General features: G+C 42.2%; 2 protein-coding genes across 10 annotated transcripts in view; both read left to right on the top strand.

Annotated features, from left to right (window-relative positions):
* The window catches only part of ALG9 (ALG9 alpha-1,2-mannosyltransferase), a 110,090-nt gene extending 107,797 nt beyond the window's left edge, over window positions 1-2,293 (top strand). For 5 of the 9 annotated variants that reach the window (XR_008661879.1, XR_008661877.1, XR_008661881.1 and 2 more), the window contains 2 exons: window positions 485-559; window positions 2,005-2,293. Coding sequence is in view for 1 of the 9 variants with exons in the window: in XM_055305694.1 (XP_055161669.1) it covers window positions 485-504 (20 nt within the window). In the remaining 8 variants the exon portion in view is untranslated. Of the gene's footprint in view, window positions 1-484; window positions 1,850-2,004 lie in introns of those variants that run through there. The other 4 variants (XR_008661880.1, XR_008661878.1, XM_055305694.1 and 1 more) reach the window with 2 other exon arrangements.
* Window positions 2,294-2,379: 86 nt separating this feature from the next.
* PPP2R1B (protein phosphatase 2 scaffold subunit Abeta) overlaps window positions 2,380-25,962 on the top strand; it is a 33,054-nt gene continuing 9,471 nt past the window's right edge. Inside the window, exons 1-14 of the mRNA XM_055305270.1 lie at window positions 2,380-2,514; window positions 3,301-3,391; window positions 3,949-4,049; window positions 7,200-7,432; window positions 7,785-7,932; window positions 12,212-12,367; window positions 12,575-12,689; window positions 13,077-13,147; window positions 13,500-13,634; window positions 14,124-14,309; window positions 15,102-15,233; window positions 21,806-21,985; window positions 22,813-22,955; window positions 23,328-23,419. Coding sequence (XP_055161245.1) covers window positions 2,401-2,514; window positions 3,301-3,391; window positions 3,949-4,049; window positions 7,200-7,432; window positions 7,785-7,932; window positions 12,212-12,367; window positions 12,575-12,689; window positions 13,077-13,147; window positions 13,500-13,634; window positions 14,124-14,309; window positions 15,102-15,233; window positions 21,806-21,985; window positions 22,813-22,955; window positions 23,328-23,419 — 1,897 coding nt within the window. The 5' untranslated portion in view covers window positions 2,380-2,400. The remainder of the gene's footprint in view (window positions 2,515-3,300; window positions 3,392-3,948; window positions 4,050-7,199; window positions 7,433-7,784; window positions 7,933-12,211; window positions 12,368-12,574; window positions 12,690-13,076; window positions 13,148-13,499; window positions 13,635-14,123; window positions 14,310-15,101; window positions 15,234-21,805; window positions 21,986-22,812; window positions 22,956-23,327; window positions 23,420-25,962) is intronic.

The following is a 25,962-nucleotide window of genomic DNA, read 5'->3' as shown; positions in this document are numbered from 1 at the left end:
TGTTTTAATTAGTTTCTTTATTGAAGGATTTATTAGCATCTCCATGTTTACTAACTGTTCCATTTTCACAATCATCACAGTAACTAGAGAGGGACCCAGAAGTGGTTAACTCTGTTTTATTAGGAGTGAGGGGGTGGGAGGTAGGATTGAGGTATATAGGGAGAGAGTTAGATCACAGTGAGTCAGAGAGGTCAGAATTGAAGTCTAGAATTGATGACTCTCAAACCAGGCAATTTTTTGGCACCTACTTTTTTCAGCTTGTGACTTCATATTTAATCATAGTTATTTCTTAGGTATCCAGTTCATTGTGCTTGGGTAAGGAAAGCATATCCGAGTTTTAAACAAAATAGCTTAGCATTAATCAGTGTGCTTATTTTTGTTCAAAGTGAGGCTCATCTGAGCTTGAGCTAACATGTAGATGATGATATGCGTGGAACTGACTTAATGTGCTTCTCTCTGCTTGCTTCCTCCACCATTTCTGAAGACTTTTTACATCAAGTCTAAGGGAACAGATTTCTCCTTCCCATGCCAATAGGAACCCCCTCTGATCTTCTAACTGGTAAAGTACAAAATCCAACCTTGAGTGTTATTTGGATCCATTTAAAGGAAAAAAAAATTGTGAAAACTCTCAGGCAACTTAAATTATTTTTATTACAATGTTATTTAAACTTGCAAATATAAAGGAGGAATATAATGTTCTTTTATTTATAGTTCTTATACACTAAAAAACAAAAAACAAAAAACAAAATAGAGCTACAAATCAAAGACAAGATACTGAATTATTCCCTGTATTGTGACCCAGGTGTTGACTGTGAATGCTCAGCTTCTTTTGAGGTGAACGTGCCTCTGCCACCAAGTGACCTGTAATACCTGTTTTCTCACTCTTGGAAATGCTGCGACAGTGCATTTCCATGATGTCATGTGGCTTTCATTTTATGCATGAAAATACCATTTTCATTTTAAATCCACTTCTGTTCTTTTTTCTTTATCCTAAAAGGGTAAAAGCACACACACGCAACCCCGAGTCTTGAAATAGTATGGCAATACTGGTTATAAAGTGATCATCCATATAGTCCAGAATATGCTTATATAAATCTAAAAATTATTACCAAAATGAAAACCAAACTGAAGCCATACAGAAGACATCCACAGACTTAATTTGAGAGCTACTGTTCAGGTCCAGTGGTTCCCAAACTTTCACACCTACCAAAGGTTCTATCTATTGTTTTTTTTTTTTCCTATGAATTCCATGTTTAAAATGTCTCCTGAATTGCGTTTATTAATAATGTTTATTAATTAGATCTACAATTACTTTTGGAGCTTGTGATCACTATGTAGTTTATCAGTATAAACTGCTTAAATTATAGTCCCAAAACAAAAAAAGAGGGGCCATTCTAGTTGTTCTGTGCTGCCTCAGAAGGGTAAAGGAAAACTTTCCATTAAGTTTTGAAAGAAACAACTCCAGGCCCCTCACCTCTTCCTCCTGGTGCCTTTGAGGACTCTAGAGTTCTAGGGAGGCCAGTTTAGCCTCTCTCGTACAAGCAAAGTAGCCACTCCACCCAATTTGGAAGGATTAAAGCTTGTCCTAGTTTTGCTTGATTGTTGTGCTTGTAGCATGCTAAAGACCTAAAAGAGGGAGGAAGAAAAAACAACAGAAGGCACCATTCCAGTACCAAACTGAAAAGAAACACAAAAACAAGAGAGCAGCATGTTTTTAACAGCTTGCATGGAAAAAGCGGAAAAAATATTGACTGGGGAGTTTGGACAGCAGTGTTCATTTTCTCTCACCGCCCGCGTTATTTGTCTTACGGAGCAGAAGCCAGATACAATTCTGGCTCCCAGGCCAGAGGAAGAGGTGGGGGGTGGGGGTGGGGGTTCTGGGGAAGCTTGAGGCTAGCGGGGGAAGTTGGCCTGGAAACCCAGTGGCTCAGGGCCAGGATGAAGTCAGGGGAGGCGCTAAATTTGTTTTCCTCCTGGCCTTGGGCATCCTCTTTGGTCCGCCAGAGTCCCAGGAGCACAGTTCGCATCACTCAGGTAGGTCCCTGACCCCTGCGGCCCATCATGAGCAGAATGAATTCCTGCCCCTGTTTCTTTCGGTTGCGTAAAGGATGCGGGGGCTCCATTCGCTTTCTCAGCCCACCCTTCTTCTGGAGTTCAAACGTGCAGCTCCCGCAGCCGGGTCCGCGCGGGTACCTCCGCCAGCGGGGTAGAGGCTCAGCCGCCCCGCCTCCGCCGGGTGGGAGCGCGGTCCTCAGCCGCGCGGGCCTGGGCGCGGGGCGGGGCCTGGGCGCGGGGCGGGGCCTGGGCGCGGGGCGGGGCCTGGGCGCGGGGCGGGGCCTGGGCGCGGGGCGGGGCCTGGGCGCGGGGCGGGCGGCGGCGACCAGCCGGAGGAGAAAGAACATGGCGGGCGCAGCGGGGCCCGGGACCGGCCCGGGGGCAGCGGGAGGAGATGGAGACGATTCGCTATACCCGATCGCGGTTTTAATCGACGAGCTCCGCAATGAGGACGTGCAGGTACTGGAATGGGGCCGGGGAGTGGAGGCGGGCCCGGCCGGGCGTGTGGTGGGGAAGGAGCAAGGTCGGCTCCGCGGTGGGGGAGGCCGGGGGACTGGAAGAGCCCGCCTCGGAGCAGAAATTTGATGGGGAGGAAGATAAAGACCCCCGAGGAGCTGCGCTGACTCGACCCGACTTTCCTCTGGACGTCTCCAGCTCCCCTCCTCTCGGCGCCTGAGGCGTCCCCGCGATCCCGGCGGTTGTGCGAGCACCGGCTTCCCGCCGGGCGCCCCTTCCGGGCGGTGCGAGGGGAACGCGCGTCCCGGCCGGCCGGGCGGGCGGAGGGCGGCGCGGCCGAGCTGCGGGTGGATGGAGCCTTCCCCGCGGCCTGGAAACCGGCCTGGCTTGTTGGGCGGAAAGAGTGAGGCGGCTTGTTAACCGAGAGGAGTCGGTGTGTTCGCTCTGGCCTGACTTCTTTCTGGGAGGGCAAGGGTTGTCTCCAGCCGTTTCACCTGCTTCCCCGCCGCCGCCGCGGCAGTGTGTGTGGAAGTTGTCTCACTTCCTGGATGTTGTGCTCTTTTTCCTTTTTCTGAGGGGCCCTTTGAGTGTTGCTCTTGAGAAACCTTCCTCTGGCTAAAGTGAAGCTGTGTTGCACTGCTCCCGAGGTTCCTCACAGAATAAGATCTAAGTGGAGGGTTTCCCTCATTGTCACTGAGCATGTCGTTATCTCACTTGTTTGTCACTTTTCATCTTTTGGTCTAAATCACAGTTGTGCGCTTCATGCTTTCCGCTTTCTTCTTCTCACAGCTCCGTCTCAACAGTATTAAGAAGTTATCAACAATTGCTCTAGCGCTTGGAGTCGAAAGGACGCGAACAGAACTGCTGCCATTCCTTACGGGTATGGGAATGTTTTGTTTAAAGAAAAGGCATGGCCGTTTCCATTTTCCTTTTTTTTTTTTTAAGATTTTATTTATTTATTCATTCATAGAGATGGGGAGAGAGAGAGAGAGAGAGAGAGAGAGAGAGAGAGTAGCAGAGACACAGGCAGAGGGAGAAGCAGGCTCCATGCAGGGAGCCTGACGTGGGACTCGATCCCGGGTCTCCAGGATCAGGCCCTGGGCTGCAGGCGGCGCTAAACCTCTGCGCCACCGGGGCTGCCCCCGTTTCCATTTTCCAATGGCTTTCAATATTTTGACTCTTTTTTAGAATTTGTTACACATGCTCTAAGTACTAAAACTTGTGGCCAGATATATTAAGATAGTGACTGTTTAGCTAAGGGGAAGGTAATTGATACAAGATTGTCAATTTCTAACTCATTGTGTAAAGTGGATCCAGAATGCTGTTAGGATCGACAGGACCATCTAGTTAGACATGGAGGGTTTATAGTTTTGTGTGAGTATCCCGCTTTGGGCCAGCTATCCTTGTTGATGAGTATTGGGTTGTTGTCATTTCCAGATACAATTTATGATGAAGATGAGGTACTGTTAGCTCTTGCTGAGCAACTGGGAAATTTCACTGGCCTGGTGGGAGGTCCTGACTTTGCCCACTGTTTGCTGGTAAGTACGGTCTGCCTGCCATTCTTCTAGAGCTTCTCCAGTATAAACAATACATTGTGTGGTGATGGGAACACTACAGCATTTTTTTTTAAATATTTTATTTATTAATGATAGAGAGAGAGAGAGAGAGGGGGGGGGGGGGCAGAGACACAGGCAGAGGGAGAAGTAGGCTCCATGCAGGGAGCCTGATGTGGGACTCCATCCTGGGACTCCAGAATCACACCCTGGGCTGAAGGCAGAGCTAAACTGCTGAGCCACCCAGGGATACCCCACTACAGCATTTTTAATGCAGACTTTTTTTTTTTAATGGATTGTGACAGTATTGGCTATTGAGAAAACAATAATGTAGGCACTTTGGACTCAATTAACCCTTTCTCTTTCTGACTGTGAGCATAAGATTTCTTTTTTTTTTTTTTCTTTTCTGCCTCTGTGGACTTGTTAGAGTTTGGGAGAAAAAAGGTTTGATTGTTTTTAGGAGTTCTCCCCCTCACCACTCTAAAATTGGAGATCTTAATTCTTATAGTGTCATGATTCTGGAAATGTTAGCTTCTCTCTTTTTTTTTAAAGTTTTTATTTATTTAATCTATACACCCAGCCTGGGGGCTCAAACTCACAACCCTAAGATTAAGAACCACATGCTCTACAGACTGAACTAGTCAGCTTCCCTGGAAATGTCCATTAGCTTTTTATCTTTGATTGTAAGTCTACGGCTTGCTTCTGACTGACTGAATTTGAGGAGTTGGGTTCACAGTGGCTGACATTTACTGAGAGCCTACTGTATCAGGCCCTGATGTCAGAGTGTTCACCAGTGTGAATGGAATGAGGTCTCTGCCCTTCTGTGTCAACAAGTAATTACTGTACAGTGTTAGATGGAAAGATAGAAGCACATAGAAGGTACCTAAATAGTAGAAAGGAGAAAACCTCTTGGGAGATGATGTCTGAACTAGGTTTTGAAGGATGACTAGGAATTCAGCAGTTGGACCAAATAGTGGTGTTTGCTTCATGGCTTAAATACTGTCTATATGATGCTGATTTCTGATTTCTATTTCTACCTCTGACCTTTCCGTGGGTATAAATACTGCTTATATCTTTCTACATATCTGCCTATGATTTTCTCACTTGTATGTCAAACAGGCATTTCAAATTTAACATGCCTGAAACAGAACTCAATTTTCTCCCTACAGTATGGCTCTCATTTTGTGGGCCCATCTCAGTAAATGGCATCACTGTCTACCCCCTTGGACAACCCAAAACCTAGAAGACATTCTTGCATCCTCTTTCCCTCATTTCCCACATTCAATCCATTAGTAATTCCTATGGCTTCTGTACATATTCCAAATCAGTTCACTTTCCTTCTTCCCCACTATTACCTAGCTCTTCTTTCCTTTCCTCTCCCCAAATCTCAAAATCTTTCCTCTAGATTACTCCAGTAACATCTTGACAGTTGCCTTCTACCCAATCCTTCTGGTTCGCTCTTCACCCAGCAAGTGGATATTTCCGGTCTCAGCTCTTTGAAAATCCAAATTCCTGCCTTAGGTTTTGTAAATTAAGGGACAAACTATCTGTGTGAATTTATCTCATGTCATGTTCCTCTTGAGAACTTCATTCTATTTATAGTGGTGGTGTTTTTGTTCTTTGAAGAAACCAAGCTTATTATTGCCTTATTATTGGCCTAGGTATTCCTTCTGCTGTTCTTTGAGCTTCTGGTGGCTAGTTCCTTGTCATTCAGAACCAACTTCAGTGCATCTTCTCAGAGAGGCCTTCCGTGAATGCCTAACCTGAAATTGCCTCCTAGTCATCCCCTTACCACATCATCCTATTCTGTTTCTTCACAGAGTACTTCTCACCATATGATTGTTTTCTTGATCGGTTATCTTCCTCCACTAGACTGTAGAGCCCCCTAGAGCAAGGATCCTGTCTGCCTTGTTTTTTCTCTGTCCTCAGTGCTACAGTATAGCAGTAATTATTCATTGATTCAGGGGTTTCAAAGTGTGAAACAGGTTGCCTTGCTGGATGTTGAGCCGGCATACGAAGGATGGTAGGGGAGGCCACAGGAAGAGAGCCGGGAGAAACAGGCAGAGTTCAGATTCAGAGAAAACTCCTCGTTGATTGTCAGGAGGTTGGCCTTAGTGTATAGTGGTGACAGAGACTATCCAGTGATGCTATACGAGAGGAGCTTGGGGAAGGCAATGGTAGATCGTGAGGCAGTCACAAGTGAGTAAGAACACAGTATCTTCTCAAATGGCTTGTGAAATACCTTTTAGGAAAGCTCAGTACTTTCTTCTTCTGTGTATCAAATGATTTTTGAAATGTATTATTAGGTAGACACACTTTCCTTTGATTCATAATTCTGTTTCATCTCTTGGTCAGTTCTGTATGTGGATTTTGTGTTGAATATTTGCAGCTCATGGCATATGCTGAATATACCTAGCTCAGATGCAAACCCAGGTTGAGGTTCAGAGGACCAGCCCTCTTGCTCTTTTCATGGGGCTGTGTCACATTCACTTACTCATCCTAGTCCAGACCTACCCTCCTGGTCTCTGCAGCTGTAGACAATGGTTCCTACCAGGTCTATACTCTCCATTGTTCTCCAACTCCTGCTTTGTATCTTCCTCACAAGATTCTGGATGTATTCTTTCATATGTTAGATAAGTTGATGGTGTGGCTCTAGTGCACAAGGGTTGCCTGCATTTCCAGGAATGGTCAAATAATACTCCAGAGACTGTAGGTCAGTGACCTGCTGGGATGTCATCATGTAATTGTGGTGCTCAGCGTTGCTCATGTTTCTGCACTCACTCTTGAGGAAATAAACATGATCTTATCTGAATTTGGCTACATATCTTTTAAACCTAGTCATTCAGCTCATGGTAATATTAATATTGTGTCAAGTCTCCACTGTGTCATTTGTAGACACCATCTGGGAATTGCCATCTGGGACATGAGATCTTGGCTGTCCTACAGAAGTCGTGTCTTCAGGTTGGACGCACCATATGTTATCACTGTGTGAACTGAAAGTAACCATTTGGTGTGATGTAGCTAACATTCTGGTTACATGTACCACCTCCCTTCAGTCACTTTAAAAGGTGATAATGTGTAGCTAACCTGATTCAGTAAGTTTTCTTCTCTGATTTTCCTTTTTGATCTATTCAGCCTCCTTTGGAAAGTTTGGCAACTGTGGAAGAGACTGTGGTTCGAGACAAGGCTGTGGAGTCCCTGAGGCAGATCTCCCAGGAGCATACTCCTGTTGCTTTGGAAGCACATTTTGTACCTCTGGTGAAACGCCTGGCGAGTGGTGATTGGTTCACTTCTCGCACATCTGCATGTGGTTTGTTCAGCGTTTGCTATCCCAGGGCTTCAAATGCTGTCAAGGCAGAGATTAGACAGTAAGATATGATGTTTTCTCAGTTATTTGGGATTACTGGGAAGTCATAGCTGACAATTTACACAATAATACCCTGTTACCAGTGAGTGGCTGATAGGATAGCAGATGTGGTAACATGACTTTTTATCATTAAGTTGAATATACTAGTGGTTTTGTTTGTACTTGTTTCTTTTGTGAGTCAAAGCCTAAGCACTGATGTTTGTAAGAGAAAACCTCTAAAATGGCTCTGTGTGTGTGTGTGTGTGTGTATTTAGGTATGTGTGTGTGTGTGTGTGTGTGTGTGTGTGTGTGTTGGGGGGTGTTTAATCCATGGTATTTGAAAGGAAATACCTTCATTATTTTGTTTGCCCCAGGCACTTCCGTTCCTTGTGCTCAGATGACACTCCAATGGTACGACGTGCTGCTGCTTCCAAACTGGGTGAATTTGCAAAAGTTTTGGAATTAGACAGTGTGAAAAGTGAAATTGTTCCACTGTTCACTAATCTAGCTTCAGATGAACAGGTAAGTTAGCCTTTAGTATTTAAAGTACATGGATATAGTCCTCTCTTCTGACATTTTAAGGATTTCTTTGGGGAGTGTTGATTCTCTTGTTAAGATCCTTTTTGCCAAATTGATGCTTAATTCTGGGCTAGATAAAGTTTAATATGACCCATCTCAGTGTCCTTATATTTCTTTCTTAACCAGACCATGATTTTCTGTTATATTAGCAGCGGTTAAAAGAAGAGTCAAAGAAGACATGGGAGGGTGCCTGGGTGGCTCAGTCGGTTAAGCATCTGCCTTCGGCTCAGATCATGATCACAGGGTTCCTGCTCAGCGTGGAGCCTGCTTCTCCCTCTCTCTCTGCCCTTCCTCCTGCTTGTGCGCTTGTGTTCTCTTTCTCTCTGTCAAATAAATTCTTTTTTTTAAAAGAAAAAAGGAAATGGGAGCCACGTTAGAAGGGAAAACCAAATCTACGTTAAGGGGTAACATACCTTTTTTGCTCATAGCAGCCAGTCATGGGGGGAGGAGTTGCCTGGAATTTTTGACTTTCAAGTATAGCATCTGTTAAGAAGGCTATTTGACTCTCTCTATCCTCTGGATGAGTATATAGGCTGACTTTGCATAATAGCAATTTTAAATCTAAGGGTCTGTATCTTTTTGGGAGTAGAAATAATAACAATAAGGAGCACCTACTTTAAGTATGTAATTTTTCTCAGCCTGTTTTAAGAGGTTTACATATAAGAAGTGTTTGGTCTTCACAATACCCTCATGAGGTAGAAACCCTATGTGATATAGTAGGAAACGAACACAGAAAATTAAAGTAACTTTTCAGAGTTGCATAGTTAGCAGACACAGTTGCACAGTTGGTTCCAGAGTTTACAGTCTTCACAGCCAGGCTGTACTGTTTCTCTTTGTGGTTCAGAGGAATCAGTCCCCAGAGTTTCTGGACTCTAGAAGAATCCTTTTAGAGTCTTAATTTGCCTAGTGTGTACCCTAGAATCACTTCACATGTATAGGACCAGGAGCACCAGATACGTACTGATGAGTGTCATTTTCAGATTCAAGATTGAGAGATAGTAAATTTTGCTTTCAAAATAATTTAAAAATGTTATTAAAATAACAGAAAAGAGTACAAAATATACAATTTAATGAATAAGATAAAGTCATCTTATTAGCAAATGGAACTTGGAGAGCCACTACCCTAGAAGCCCACCACAAGCTCCCTCCCAAACACAGTCACACTCTGCCTGCTTCGGATAATACTTTATCTTGATTTTCCTGGTAACCACCTCCTGCTTCTCTTTGTAATGTTTTTACTTAAACATTGTAGGTTAATTTTAAGTTAAACTTCATTTTAAGTTTTCTAGTAGTCACATTTTAAAAAGTAAACAGTGGGAAATTAATTTTAATAATTCATTTTACTTAACCCAGTATTTCCAAAATAATCCTCACTTGAACATGTGACACTAACCATACTTCATTTGCTCAGAAGCCACATGTGGGGTTGTGGTTACCACATTGGACAGCATAGGTTTAGAATCTTCATTTAGGAATTTGTTGATTTATGCTTCTCATGGTATAATTTAATATTTCATTTGTCCTCTGTATTTCCTGCAAATTGATAGTTGCATCTAGTATGGGGGAGGAGGGTTTGCAAACTTTTTATAAAGAGCCAGGTAGTAAATATTTTTAGCTTTGTGGACCAGTTTCTGTTGTAACTACTCAACTCTGTTCTTGTAACACAAAAGCACTATAATGTGTAAACTAATGGGCATCATGTTCCCATAACACTTTATTTACATAAGGTAGCTACAGTCCTGGATTTAGGCAGTGTTTGTCCCATCTCTGATCTAGAGGCTTAATAAGATTTAGATTTGATATTTTTGGGTGATAAGACCACTTCATATGTGGGATTGTATTTTTTGTTAAGAGACATAAATTTCTAGTTGTGATATATTAGAAAAAATACTAAGTGCCTAGTTGTCAAATATGTGTATGTATATTCCATCTGACACTGATAGAATTGCTGTTCCTGGCTTATTCATTCATTGAAAAAATATTTATTGAGTATCTGCTACATATTAGGCACTGTTGTGGTGCCGGGATACAAAGGCCCTTCTGGCATGGAGTGTACATTTTGATGAAGGAAGACAGATAGTAAACAATTTAAAAAAATGCATTAACAATGATAAAGGCTATGATGAAAATAAAGTAGGATGATGTAATATGGAGTGATTATAGGGCATTCATCTAGCTAGACTGGTTAGAGAAGGACTCTGAGAAGGTAATATAAACTGAGACACAGAAGAAAATGCCAGCCATGCCCTTTCCTAGAAAGCCAGAGCTCCAGGAAAAGAGAATTCCAGGAGAGGACATCTAGCCTTGGAACATAGTGGGTGATAGAGACTGGTAGGCTATGAGGTTGGATAAGATAGGGGACATATCACAGGGGTCCTAATTTACATTTTAAAAATAATATTCTGGGGATCCCTGGGTGGCGCAGTGGTTTAGCGCCTGCCTTTGGCCCAGGGCGCGATCCTGGAGATCCGGGATCGAATCCCACGTCGGGCTTCCGGTGCATGGAGCCTGCTTCTCCCTCTGCCTGTGTCTCTGCTTCTCTCTCTCTCTGTGTGACTATCATAAATAAATAAAAATAAAAAAAATAAAAATTAAAAAAAAATATTCTGGCTTCTGAGTGAAAGCCGAATTGTAAGAGGTAGGGGTGAGATTACAAACGGAAAGACCAGTTAGGAGACTTCTGCAATAATCCAGACAAGACGCCATGATGAACAAGGGTGGTACAGTGAAGGCGCAGAGAATCTAGAGGCAGATTTAGAGGTAGCATCATTAGGATTACAGTGGGATTGCGTGGGATGAGGGGAAGAGCTATCAAGGAGACCTTGATTTTTGGCTTGAGCCCTTAGTATCTGGATGGTGGTGCTGAGATGGAGAAGATTTTGGGAGGAGGAGCAGGTATAGAGGGGAAAAGAGATTAACAAATATTTATTAGTATATATTTCCATAGATCATAGTAGTCCCTTGATTTAACATTGTTTTTGGATTCCAAAAATATTTGTATAGTTACTACCAAGAACCAAGTTCTAGCCTTTTTTGGCTTATTCATTTGGATAGAGGAGTGAGTGTTCTGGGCATATAGTAAATTATTGTTGACCAGCAATTTAAAAAATTTGTAATATTTTAGAAAGTTGAGTCACTATCTCTCTTGTGTATATGTATGTGTATGTTGTACATAAAAAATACATAATCATATATGGACACATGCTGTTCAAGGTTTTGGTCTGTCCCTCTTGGGTGCTTATCTTGACGTATTTTTAGCTTCTACTTACATATTTATGATTCCTAAAGCTTTAATCTCAATTCATAATTCTTCATTGATTTGTCTAATTGAGTATTTCTGCTTGCTCAGGGACACAAAGGCATCACATTGAAACTTGGCAGTTTATATTTAGGACATTGAGTTCATTCATCTTATACGTTTCTAAATTTGTTTTGCTGAATTTTTCTAGGCTTGGCTACCTCAGTTATTCTGTCCCTGATTCTTAACATTGAAATCCAGTGGATGGTTTTTTTTTTTTTTTAATTACTATTTTGTTTTTCTGTGTATTTCTTTCCAAGTCATCATCTCATGCCTACTATCACTGCCAGTGCAAATGGAGAATTTTGACAACTTAGCTTCCTGTCCCTTACCCTTATTCTCTTGTTTTTCTTGTGAGGTGTTGAATAGTTTGCTCAAGTATAGTCATTTTTTTTAATCCCTCAACAGTTTATTATAGGAAGGCCTTGAAGATATCATTAAAATGTTCTTTTTTTTAAATTTAATTTTTACACTTTTATTTCATTTTCCTTAATAAAAATTTTGCACACTAACCAAGGGAATCACCTTACTTTCACACCAGAACAAGGTTGTTTCTGCTTCTATGGATTTGCTATGCAAAGTGTGTTTCAAGACATAATGACATGAAGCTGCGTAGAGTGTTTTGTTTCGTTTCTTTTGAAGGACACCCATAGCACTGCCCTATGCCACACATGCTCTACTGCCCTGTGGCTCTGCCTCAGTCTTGTCTGATTAACAGAAATAATTTTTTTTTGTAAGAGATTTTATTTATTCATGAGAGACACAGAGAGAAGCAGAGACATAGGTAGAGGGAGAAGCAGACTTCTCACAGGAAGCCCGATGGGGGACTTGATTCGATCCCGGGATCACGCCCTGAGCCAAAGGTAGACGCTCAACCACTGAGCCACCCAGGTGTCCCAACAGAAAGAAATTTTCTCCCTGTAGGATTCAGTGCGTCTCCTAGCTGTGGAAGCCTGTGTCAGCATTGCTCAGTTACTGTCTCAGGAGGACCTCGAGGCTTTGGTGATGCCTACGCTTCGGCAAGCAGCAGAAGATAAATCTTGGAGGGTCCGCTACATGGTAGCTGATAAGTTTTCAGAGGTAAAATTACTGTCCTGACGTTTTTTAAGTACTAAGAAAAAAAAATCTTGAAACCCACAGATTTGCTGTGTACCAAAAGTTTCTGACTTAATTCTTCTGAATTGGAAGTGCTTGTAGCAAGAACGTACTTGAAGGTTACACTGTTTGTTTCATTCATGTTAGTTAACTTGTTAGTTTACATTAAAACCTGTACAAATTGTCTTCTAGCTCCAGAAAGCTGTGGGCCCTAAAATCACCCTACACGACCTCATCCCCGCCTTTCAGAACCTACTTAAAGACTGTGAAGCTGAAGTCCGAGCAGCTGCTGCCCACAAAGTAAAAGGTGAAGGAGTTCAATTTATGTTGCAGGATGTATCATTCATTTGGCATTTTTTAAATGTCAGTGAATTGTGTGTGCTTTTTGTTGTGGGATGTGTTTTTAAATAAGAGAGGGCTTCAGGGTGTGGGGATGTTACGTTGTCAACAAGGCTTCTACTTTCTGTATTTAAAACCAGATAACCATTTTATCTTGTTTTTGTAAAAACGATGCCTTTGCAGATTGGATTGGTGTATATGGCAAGACTGATGAAAAGTACATTTATAATAAGAGCTATTTTCCCTTCTTGGAGCTTATTTGCTTAAACATGATTTAAGTTGAAACTGTTGATAAACCTGGCTCCTCGTAAATGACTGTATGTAAGCATCAGTTTTTTCTATTTCTCTCTTGCAGAACTTTGTGAGAACTTGCCCACTGAAGGTAGAGAGACCATAATTATGAATCAAATTCTGCCCTATATAAAGGTAAACCTAACTAGGTTATTTTTTTGTTTCACCCGGCCCTGTATGTTACAAGGTAAACTTTACCTCAGTTTTTTGTTTCTTTGTTTTACCTTAAAGTTCTTTGAGTTTGAAGGTGGATAAGGAATGATTGGGACAGTTACGTTCATGTGACACTGTTCCTTGTTTACTTGTGTTTGTGATTGCAAAATGCTTTCTGGTGCGTAGGTTTCCGTTGTCTAACAGATGGCCTTAGGAAATTGATCAACTAATCAATATTGAAATAGTGCTTCTCTTTAAATTCTTTTGGAGAAGGTATGGAAGTTTCTGTTGTCTTGCCAAAAAAGAAAGGCTTTTAATTTTGATTTTATTTTAGGAATTAGTTTCTGATACAAATCAACACGTCAAATCAGCTCTAGCTTCTGTAATTATGGGATTGTCTACCATTTTGGGCAAAGAGAACACCATTGAACATCTTCTACCTCTCTTTTTAGCTCAGTTAAAGGATGAGGTGAGTCTGGCTAAAAATTCCATTGCCTTTGATAGTCAGTGATTTGGTTTGGTTTTGGTTTGGGGTTTCACTAAAATAGAACCCGAAGCAGGGATGAAAGGATAAAAAAAGGTAGCTTATTTTAAACCAGTGACAATTCCTGTTTTTGGGTTTGGAGTTACAAGTTTTGCAGAAAATGAGCACAGGGAGCCATTGATGCAGACCTGAAAATGTCTTTGTATCCTCTCTGCATAATATCCACTGGTGTCTTCTCTTTAAAGCTAATGTATCTTTGTTTTAAATGTTTTTAATTTAAGTTTAAAGGTAGCATCAAAATTGTAATGGTGGCTGACATTTATTGAGTAATCCTGTCTGTTAGGCATGATCATAAAGGCTTTACCTGTATTATTACATGTAATCCTCAAGGCAGTTTTTACGTCCTCAGTAGGAGAATATTAGGTAGAGAACTTGATTCTTACATGTGTTCTTTTGGGGCTCGTGTATTTGCAGTGTCCAGAAGTTCGTTTGAATATCATCTCTAATTTGGATTGTGTAAATGAAGTGATTGGGATCCGTCAACTTTCTCAGTCTCTCCTTCCTGCCATAGTGGAGCTGGCTGAAGATGCCAAGTGGAGGGTCAGGCTGGCCATCATTGAGTATATGCCGCTGCTGGCGGGCCAGCTGGTGAGTATGTGTGCTCCATAAAGTGAACGATAGCCTCAGATAGTGGAGCAGATTGACCGTCATACATAGGAGGCACACAGAGCTCATAGGATTATGTTCACTTAGATGCATGAAAATGTGGTCTGACCTAGTTGGTGGTAGAATGGTTTTTATTTTCATTAGTGCCTTAACTTCTAACAAAAAGATATTATAGAAACACATTTCGCCTTATCACCACCTAAAAGCAAAGCCATAGTAGAATATAATCAGTTTCTTTCTTTTTTTAAAAAAGATTTATTTATTTACTCATGAGAGACACAAAAAGAGAGAGGCAGAGACACAGGCAGAGGGAGAAGCAGGCTTCTCGTAGGGAGCCTGATGTGGGACTCAATCCCGGATTCCGGGATTACACCCTCAGCCAAAGGCTGACGTTCACCCGCTGAGCCACCCAGGCATCCTTATAATCGGTTTCTTGATAAAAAAATAACAGTATGATATTTAGTGTCTCTAAAACTTTGATTTTTGCACAGGGCAGCTGTTTGCCTATATTCTGAGCAAAATGTCCCTGAAGACCCCTTTTCCTACATTCTGGTTAAAGGAAGTTGAGACCTCATCATATAGGAAAGGAGTATGAAGTCCGGAGGCCAGAGAGTACAGTAACACACCATGCGTTACTATTTTAAGTTTCATGGTTAGTTTTACTCGAACTGATCATCAGATTAATTAGAATTTCAGTGCTGGGTTTTACAGCCACATCCTTTCCTTTCTCTTTTATTAAGTGCCCTAGATAGTGTTAGGTGTGATATGCCTTTCCTCTGCTGGTAGCACATGCTACAGTGTATTGGAACGGTCTGTGAAAATCTAGCTGGGGAGATGACAAGTGATCTCTTCTTGGGCAGCGGCTGTGTTGAGTGTTTCACTTGCAGTGCTTGCCAGAACCTGGCAGGAATTAGGCACGTAACATTTGTTCGGTGTTGAATGAATAAATACGTGAATATTTTTTGAGAAAGCTCCTACACTTCATTAGTTTATAGCTAACCTTCTGTGATTTGTGTCCACTCTCACCCTCCTTCCATGACTTTCATTTTTTTTTTTTTTTTTAAGATTTTATTTATTCATGACAGACACAGAGTGAGGCAGAGACACAGGCAGAGGGAGAAGCAGGCTCCATACAAGGAGCCCTATGCGGGACTCCAGGATCATGCCCTGGGCCGAAGGCAGGCGCTAAGCTGCTGAGCCACCCAGGGATTCCCCCTTCCATGACTTTCGGATCACAGCATGTGGGACTAATTTTTTCTTCTTGGGCCACTGAATCTGTATTGCTTATTTGGGCATATTTAATTTATGAAGTATGCCCTTGCGTGTCTGTGGCATTCTGTTTTGTAAAATTCAAAGCAGATGCCAGAGTATCAGTGAATAGCTAACAGGGTCAGGTGAAGTCACCTTGTCATGGGTTTGTCCTCTGTCACTCCCAAGTGCTGACGATCATCTTCTTCCCTGGTGACTGACCTGCATCTCCTCTCCAGAGTGGAAAGCAGGAGCGCCTGACTGGTTTGCTAAAAACTGAAACAGCTGTCTACAAGGGAGGGGCAGTTTTAGTATCATTTCTTTTAACCTCTGCTCCCCTTAGACCTGGGCCGTTGGCAAAGGTCAGCTCTGTGGTGGAGGGAGTATGGAAGCAAGGCAGGTGGTGATTGCGTTTAGCTGACTCCTACCTGTCTGGCAGGGGGTGGCACACATTAATCATGAGCGTTTTGTTCAGTATCTTTAACTTCCTGGTTGAAGTATATTTTATCCTTATTTTTCTCCTTATCTGTAAAAATTTTTGTATCAGGTAGTTAGTTTATAAAATTCTTTCAAGAACTTATGTATGGCCTGGCTGGTGGACCATGATGAGTAAATGTAAAGTTGAGCCACATGAATTGAGAGATAAAAATGAATTAAGACTTCAGAAAAATCCATAACCTGAAATGAAAAGGAAGTTTTTGAAGGCTGATGTGGTAATCCTGTGTATGCTAAAACCTATTCATAATCTGTTACCATAAAGCTGTTTCCTTAGGTCACTATTTTCAAAGACACTTGCTATGACATGTCTTCATTTAAAATACTGGTTAGTAACTCCTTAGCCTCCAAAGAAATAAAACCACTGTCAGGACAGGTAACCCCACAGAGGAGGCAATAGATACCCCAGCACTGTTCCCACCTGCAGTAGAAGCCCTCCCAGAGGCAGGTGTGTGTAAAACCGCCTGTACTGGGGTGGCTGCCTGTTGCTAGGAGGAGCAGAACTGGGAAGGTCGGGATGGTTCCACCTGTGACTCTCCTGAGGCCACTTTCCCTGGAGTCTTGTGCCTGCTTTATTCTCTGTCCTCTGCTTCCTCCCATCATTCCAGACGTTCTCTTTAATTGTGAGTCTCTGTTTCTTCTTCTCACTTCCTTCATCCGTAAGGGTTTATTATGATATTCACCACAAAGGAAATATTTGGGGGGAGTAAGTGGAGTTTTGGATCAAGTTTTGTACTGGGGGGTAACTCAGGGGTTGTAAATTTATTTTTCAGGAGAGTCGGATGGGTGGAATAATGGCCTTCAGTGGTGGTAATGACTAGATTAGTAAAGGGGGGGGGGGTTATGAAAATGGAATAAAGAGCAGAATATGTGGCATGGGCTTGGGGAAATCATCGAGGTGAGGTGGGAGGTGGTTTTTAGGTGATAGGAGATGTTTTTTATGTTATGGGGGGGTTTTATTGTGGATTGGAGGGAAATTTGATGGATTGGGGGGTGATGATGATTTGGGTTTTATGGGGGTGTTATTTATGGATGTTGGGGGTGGTTTGGATTGTGAATTTGGTATGTTAGGGGGGGGTTTTGTTAGGTTGGTGATGAAGTGTATTTTGGGGTGGTGGAGGGGTAGTTTTGATGATTGATGGTATGTTGACTGATTTTGGAAAAGGTGAGGTTGGTTTCTGTTTTTGTGATGCAATGGTGGGGAATATCAGCATAGGTGGAATGAATTTTTAAGGTTAATTTGTAGCCGATGATGACCAAGTGGGTGGTACTGTAATTTTAGGGTGTAATAAGTTTGATTTGTGGAAAGTCTACTTAGCTTCCTTTGAACGAACACAAGTTTGACATTGCTATTTTCTACCAATTTTTTTAATCTTTTTTTTTTTTAAAGATTTATTTATTTATGATAGACATAGAGAGAGAGAGAGAGAGGCAGAGACACAGGAAGAGGGAGAAACAGGCTCCATGCTGGGAGCCCGATGTGGGACTCGATCCCGGGACTCCAGGATCGCACCCTGGGCCAAAGGCAGGCACTAAACCGCTGAGCCACCCAGGGATCCCCAATTTTTTTAATCTTAAATTTTATTTTCTTCATTAAACAATCTCTGCCCTGTTTCTTAGCCATTCTATTATGTTATTTTCAGACTTTTTTTATATATACACTCCTGCATTATCCCACAGTCTTCTGCTTGACCATGGCACTGGAGTTTTTTAGTCATCATAGACTGGGCTAGATAGGGATTGGCATCTGGTCAGTGGTGGGGTGAATTCTCTATTTGGCCTCTTTGAGGTGACTTAGAGAAGGGAGGTGTACAGTGGTGTGGTAAAGGAGTCTAGGGGTAGGAGATGCCAACTATTGCTGAGGACAAAGGGGGCCCAGATTTCTGGTTTTGGTGAAAGGCAGGCTTAATTGTACCCTGGCTGCTGCTGAGGCCTCAGGCTCAGGCAGGGTCAGGTGCAACACCTGTTTTAGAAAATATGTTTTAAAATAATTTCTCTTCTTTTTATATTTATGATATAATTCAACAATCACAGAATCCTTTTCTTCTAGTGCCACAAACTTAGTGAAAGCTGCTTATCAAGATAGACGAGGCAATGGATGTTTTCTGTAAAACCACCTTACATGTTAACTTGTTAGCAGTTAACTTTTTGCCAAGGTCTCAGGTCTGCGTATCTCCTCCTGTCTGCCAGGCAGTGATGGGTGTGAGGGTGGGGTGCCCTCTGTACCAGCGAGATTCACTGCCAGGCCCTGTGTCCAGGCCTGGCAACTTCAGTGTGGTCTGACAGCTGTTCACATGAGGCCCTGGGGGCTTACAGTGTTCTGGGCGAGCTTTGGTTCCATATTTTGGTGCATCTGCTGGGCATCCTGTTTCGGTTCCACAACACCTTATATAGACTTGATGTGTTGAAAGTATCTCTGTTCACTGGCTATGCTTACACCTGGATATTTGGGACGAGTGGGATATTTGTGTCTGCTTGTACACCGAGGTGGTTTCATTAAGGGCATATTTGGGTCATGTGGAAGATCATGAGGTTAAGACAGTGAGGAGGACAGTGTAAAAGAGAAATGTGCAAATCTTGTAAAAGCATATATATGCAGGTAATTTCAGTGTTTTAAAAAAAGGTGTGAGGACTTTTTTCTTGTCCTCTAAAGAAGTTACCTTTTTATGACCAATTTTTTTTTTCTTTTAAATGAAAGTTAGGTTTGGTAAATCACAGGAAAGAAATCCCTTTTCTTTAGGGAAAATAATGTTTATGTTATTTCTGATACATATTTAACATTAGTGGGAAGGATACATCCCAGTGGGTCATTCTATGTATTATTATTATTATTTTTATTTTGAAAGCTTGCATTCTGGATAAATTCTGAGGAACTTTTAAAGTCCTAATATTCCACAAAGAATTGAGTTCCTGACACCCTTTCTATGTAAGATTGCTCTGTCTGTAGGAGTCAGTTACTCCTTCCTCACTTTGTAGATGTTTTCCCTCCAATTTGGGAGTAAGAGACCCTTGTTCTTTTTCCTGCAGCAGCACGCTAGCATAACTTAATTGGTGTTGCCACATTCTTTGAATCAGTGAATTTCCAGCTGTGAAATAATTCTGTATTTAATTAATCATATGGGTTTTTTATTGTTGGCTTTGCTTTGCATTGTAGATAACTACTTTGTAGTGATCACTGATCAGTTAACATTTTTGAAACTTTTTTTCCTGGTTACTAAACTACTAAAAGAATATCATGGGGACACCTGGGTGGCTCAGTGGTTGAGCATCTGCTTTCAGCTCAGGGCGTGATCTCGGAGTCCCAGGATTGAGTCCTGTATCGGCCTCCCTTCATGGAGCCTGCTTCTCCCTCTGCCTGTGTCTCTGCCTCTCTCTGTATCTCTCATGAATAAATAAATAAAATCTTTAAAAATAAAAAATAAAGAATATTGTGAAAAATCTGGAGTAGTATAAGGAAGAAAGTGCCACCTCTTTTTCTGAGGTTGAGTGGACAGTATTTAGGAATTTAGAAGGGGAATTTATCTCTTCTAGGAGAAAGGACAAAGAATCAGAGTGAGCATATGGAGTGTGTTAGGCATTCAGAGGAACCTTGCGAGTCCATCAGACCTTGAGAGGATAGGGAGAGAGACAAAACAAGAGGAGAAAATAGGCCAAGCTCTGGAATGGTTGGCATTCTTTTGGCACAAAATTGAGAGGAGTCAAGAACATAGTAGGCATCTGGCCAAGTACAGTTGAGTACAGCTGAGGTCTGGGCCAAGGCAGAGCACATGTGTGGTCTCTGGTTACTCTGGCATTGAGATCCCTTCCTATGGTCATGGCATTGAGGTGAGAAAAATCTCTAGCAAATTAAAAACCAGAATTAGACAAGACATAGATGCTTTAGGAAGCCTCACTCTACGGGAGGAGCTGGAAGGGGGCTGTGCCAAAGACTGAGACCCTGAAGGTAAAGGGAGGGGATTAGTGTGGTGGGTAAAGCAGTTGACTCTTGTCTGTTCTGTGGGGAGTGCTTCTGCTATCACTGACAGGTTGCTTCTCCCACAGACGTTGGTCAGGTTTCATGTCAGTAATAAATTATGTAGTTCCTCGGCTATGCTGCCTTTCTTATTTTTAGCAGTGGCATTGCCCAAAGGATCTGTGGACTGGGGAGAGTAGATATTTCCTGCCTGGAAGCTTTCTATAAATTGTCCAGGATGAGGGCTGCAGCTTGGATAGCTCTCCTTGTCCATCCTATTACCTGGGAGGGTGGCCTACCTGGAGAGGGAAGTAGAAACAGGAATCAGCACCCACTGCCCTGGATTTGTTATCCAAGCCCAAGGTTTGAGTCTTACAGGACCTGGGAAAGGAAGCTGCAGCGGGCCTGACTGTTGCTGCTGTGTACCCCAGTGAGTTGTTGAGAAAATAGTAGCTCGGGCTTTCATTATCTAGATTTATGATATCCTTGATAAATCCTACAGGGAGTTGCTAGATGTTAAAGCGCACATTTATTCACGGATGATACCTGACATGTTTCCACATAAACCTTTTAAGGGAAAAGAGGCGAATGGTTCTAAGGTTTTTATTTGCTGACGTGCAGGTGACCACAGTGACCTCTGTGTGACCTCCCTGCTGGCTTTCTCTCTTCTGATGTTCTTGCTGCTGCTGGAATAATCTTGCTTAAATACCACATTGGTCATCGGGTCACAATTCTGCTTTAAAAACTCATTGTTTTTCTTACAAACTCTAAATTTAGCTTCCCCAGTGCTCTGTTCCGAGTCCCCTGACTGTCCAGCCTCGCAGCCTTGCTTACTACAGCTTTCCCTCGTGCCCTGCTCCATGTGTGTCTGTCCTCTCCAGGAATACCTCCCCTCTTTCCTCCACTTATACAGATTCTCCTTAATGTCCGAGGCCCAGAGCAAGGCCTCTCTTTCCTGAAGCTTCCTGGACCCCTCTGTTCTCTCTTCTCTGAACTCCTCCAGCCCTCACGATCTTTGTACATATGCTTCATGCTGATCACTCTGACCCATGTGACTCCTCGGAGGACATTAGCTTTCTCTCCTCTGATAGTGTGTGGGGGTATCTTCTGTATTCTTCCTGTAATGCCTGCCACCTTGTAGACACTCAGTATTTGTTAACTAGTGTTGCCTCTAATGAGCTCCTGAGCTCCTTTTTCTTGGACATAGACATTTTTCTTTTTCTTTCTTTCTTTCTTTCTTTCTTTTTTTTTTTAAGATTTTATTTATTCATGAGAGACACAGAGAAGAGAGGCAGAGGGAGAAGCAGGTTCCCTGTGGGGATCCTGATGCGGAACTCGATCCCAGGACCCTGATCACAACCTGAGCCAAAGGTCAACTCCTGAACCACCCAGGCACCCTGAACATAGACATTTTTCAACTATAAAAGACCAAATCAGTATATTAGGAGTTCTTTTTTTTTTTTTTAATTTTTTTTTTATTTATTTATTTATGATAGTCATACAGAGAGAGAGAGAGAGAGAGAGGCAGAGACACAGGCAGAGGGAGAAGCAGGCTCCATGCACCGGGAGCCTGACGTGGGATTCGATCCCCGGTCTCCAGGATCGCGCCCCGGGCCAAAGGCAGGCGCCAAACCGCTGCGCCACCCAGGGATCCCTATATTAGGAGTTCTATCTGAGCACGTTTGCCATTGTAGTAGGAGTAAATTTGGGGTGTTTGTGGAGAGCTTTTTTGGGGCCCCCTTCGATGATGATGTCAGTAAAGTAGGTTATGCTTATGATGTGAGCAGCATGACCATGTGCTCTATCACCTCTTCTGCCAGTGTACGCCATCCGGGAAGCTGCCACCAACAACCTCATGAAACTTGTTCAGAAGTTTGGTACAGAGTGGGCCCAGAATACCATCGTTCCCAAAGTGCTAGTAATGGCAAATGATCCTAATTACTTGCACAGAATGACCACTTTATTCTGCATTAATGTAAGTATTACACATCTTTTACTGCTAAGCTCTACTGCTACAGGAGTTATTTGGGGCTGTATTTCTGAAATCTGAATCTGTTGTGTTCTGTTTGAAACCTGTTTCTTATACTGATTAATTCAGTTAGTTTATGGGAGAAAATGTCAGTTTTTAAATTCATGTAAAAAAATTTCAAAAATAAATAAATAAACAAACAAACAAACAAACAAATAAATAAATAAAAGCAGTAGTTAAGGGTGCCTGGGTGGCTCAGTGGTTGAGCATCTGCCTTTGGCTCAGGTTATGATCCTGGAGTCCTGGGATCTTGTCCCACATCGGGCTCCCTGCATGGAGCCTGCTTCTCCCTCTGCCTATGTCTATGCCTTTTTCTCTGTGTGTCTCGTGAATAAATAAGAGGGGAAAAAAGCAGTACTCAAATCAGTGGTGAATTCTGGTTTAATTCTTTAAATGTTACCTTGTATCCCTCATTCAGATGCTCAGACTAGAAACATTTTCCTGTTGGTCACTTACTTTCTTTTTAAGTTACTCATTTGGCTTTTTGGGTTTGGAGATATTTAAAAACATGAAAGTGTTAGGGGCATCTGGGTGGCTCTGTTGGTTAAGTGTCTAACTTTCAGTTTCAGCTCAGGTCATGATTTTGGGACCGGGGGATCGAGCCTCGAGTTGGGCTCTGTACTCAGCCAGGTGTCTGCTTGAGATCCTCTTTGCTTCTCCCTCTTTCCCTCTCCCCATGCATGCTCGCACACTCTCTTTCAAATAAATAAATCTTTAACAAAAAAACAAAACCTGAAAGTGTTTTAAATGTGCTATCTTAATTCTTTTCCAAGGCGCTGTCTGAAGCCTGTGGGCAGGAAATCACCACTAAGCAGATGTTGCCTATCGTGTTGAAAATGGCAGGAGACCAAGTAGCGAATGTCCGTTTCAATGTGGCCAAATCTCTTCAGAAAATTGGACCAATTCTAGATACTGAGTAAGATTTCAATATTAGTCTTATTTAAGAAGTAGATTTAAGTGTTTACCTTTTAAGTGGGGAGTAATAGCGGAGCCTAAGTTTAGTGATTTTTCACTTGACCTAAGGTAGGGGTTTGTGTAAAAGGAAGTAATTGGACAAGCATTTCTGAGGGTGTGACTGTCATTTGTGTCGAAGCTCTATGTGTAGATCATTGTCTGGAGCTAAGTCTCTTGAGGGTTAAGAATACTTAGTACTTGTCAGGTATATATTATAAACATTTAAATTTTTTTTTTTTAAATTTTAAACTTCATAAATGACCAGTATAGTATTTATTGTAGTATTTATCTGGCCCAGAGGATGCCTCTCACAGACAATATTGTTGGATTTTAGTGCTCTGCAGGAGGAAGTGAAGCCAGTGCTACAGAAGTTAGGTCAAGATGAGGACATGGATGTCAAATACTTTGCACAGGAAGCCATAAGTGGTAAGTCTTTCTGTGTTCTGTCCTGCTCTGGTTAGTGGGGTGTGAGCGAGTGAGGTGGGCAGGTGATGCATGTTTCGGAGCAGGGGCGGGGGGGCTGCTAGGATGCCATGCCCCTCAGGGTAGAACCTTCCTGGCCCGCCATGAAGCAGGCCACTTTCTGAGTCGCAGTAGAGGGCTGGGTAGAAGTAGGACTCTTGCTGGTGGAAGAACAATTTGTTGTTTGGATTTCAATCCGTGTTTAAAGTTTTTTTTTTTTTTTTTTTTTTTCCGTGTTTAAAGTTTTTAACTCGATGAACTTGGCAGAGTAAAGAAACTGACTGCAGTGAGAAGTTCAGAGTCTCATGCTCTTGCATCATTATTGTCATACTAATATTCACGTAGCGGTTCATAAACTTTCTGTACCACTAACTTGATTTTGTTTGGAATTTTCCAGTGCTTGCGTTGGCATAATGAGGAACAGGAGGGAAAGGACTTTTACTAAATTCTTATCACAGAGTTCTAGTCCCTCTGTTCTTAAACTGGGTGGAGAAAAAGTGGAGAACCTTCAAGACCTCATCCAAGCAGATGGCAGCAGCTTACAAGAGATCAAATTTCAGTGACTTGATTCTTTCTAAAGATGAACTGTGATTTTTACTCGTCATCTTTTTTGGAATAATTATTTTTGAAGCATTTTACTGTTTGTGACCAGTTCCTGATACTTGGTACAGTCATTTCTTGATTGTCTTCCTCCTGATTCCCCTGGCACCGTGTGGGCTCCTGCATCTCACTGCTTCATCAGGCCCTGGCCACTTATTATTCCCACCAAGCTTGGGTGGGTTTGGACCCAGACAGGGAGTGGAGTGATTCTCTTGATGTTTACATATATTTGTGTGTCTCTCCATCATTCCAAAGTCAGTGTACATGGTTCAGAATAACTTATTTTATAAACACTCTATTTGGGAGACACATGGAGATGCATGTAGGGAAAGCCACATTTTCCTGGATCATGATGGTCTGCATTAGCATCTCACATGGAAGGGGGGTGTGGAAGCTCAGGGTTCATGTATTGGATGTTTTGGTTTTTATTTGCTTGATTTTTACTGTAATCATGTCATTCAGAAACCTGGAGTATGGATGCATCTTGGTGCTCACGTGTTGTTGAAACTGACCCGGGCGCCAGTGGCGCAGCACCGTGAGTGCGTCCAAAACACTTCGCTCCCTCCTTCTCTCTGCTGAGAAACATAAAATGTAGTGCCTCCTAACATGCAGTAGTTTCATGGCTTCATCGTAAGATTGCTGTTTGATGTTTCTGATGAGTAGAGAAAGTGCTGGTAGAGTATACTGAGGATTTCCTGCTCTCTGCCTGGCTCTGTGTCCGGCGTGTTGACATCTGGTCCTTGGTGCTGTAGCTTCAGTACCAGTGTTCCAGAATCGGTGATGCTGGCCACCCACCATTTGCAGTGTTTGTGCTATGTCCACGGTAAAACCTCATTAATTCCTCCTGGAATTTAAGATAATGAGTTAAGCTGAAGGGTTTGCAGGAGCAAAATAACAGTATGTAAGGCAACCTGTTGTATCTGAACTACTGAAGCCATTTTAAGCAGCACCCTTTTACCAGTTGTTACGCCAGTTACTGAGCACTCTTCAGTTGTATTAAAATACCTTCCTGGGGATTGCTACAGGCCACACCTTTTTTAAGATGTATTTTACTCTATCTCTGAAATATATACGTATGTATTTCATGGAAAATATACATATTTTTTCTTTTAGATTTAATTATATTTTTCACCTACTCAAACTGGCCTTGTCCTAATGAGGTCTAATTAATGAGGTTTTATTGTAGCTTATTTTTTGCTCCTTGTATGTTGCTTTGTGGTTTCCTTGTTTCCATTTTGATTTTTTAATTCTTTCATTCAGTGAGCCAGGGAGTCCTGTTCTGTTTAACTTTGTACATGAAATTGTTACATGAAACCAAGTTTGACCAGATGCTTCCAGGTTTGTCTTACCTTAGAGAAACCGAACCTTTTAAATCACACATCATCTGCCTGCATTTGAAACTGCCAGCCAACCTTATAGGAAGTGTCTATTACTTTTTGGGCCAAGGATTAAATGTATTCCTACATTTTCATTTTAATATTATGCTATAAACATTTAATTTTACTGTTGGGGTTCTTCTGTTTTTTACTATCTCTAGGTTATGTTCCACTTCAGTGAACTGCATGTTTGAGAGACTATTGTCTTGATTCTTGAAACAAACTTGGACAACTGTTGCTTTACTCTTTGGTTAGAAATACCATTGGTTTTGGGATGGACTTTTAAATGTCCTTTAGACTTCAGATATACCCATTGGGAAGCCCTTAAGTGTTGGCCTCTCCTTCTAAGACTTTGGTGAAGGGGAGACAGGAGCCCTGGCTTTCTCAGACATGGGTCTGGGAGCTAAGGAGGCTCTTTTTGGGTGACCCTTTAGGGACTTCATTCACTCTTTGTATCTCAAGCAATAGGGAATCTGTTGTATTACTCAGGGGGAACTATTCTTGTCATATTAACCACGGATCAGTTTTCCT

The sequence above is a fragment of the Nyctereutes procyonoides genome, unplaced genomic scaffold, assembly GCF_905146905.1.
Source record: "Nyctereutes procyonoides isolate TBG_1078 unplaced genomic scaffold, NYPRO_anot_genome, whole genome shotgun sequence".
Lineage (NCBI taxonomy): Eukaryota > Metazoa > Chordata > Mammalia > Carnivora > Canidae > Nyctereutes > Nyctereutes procyonoides.
Note: the sequence above shows the minus strand (reverse complement) of the source record. Positions and strands in the feature narration are given on the sequence as shown.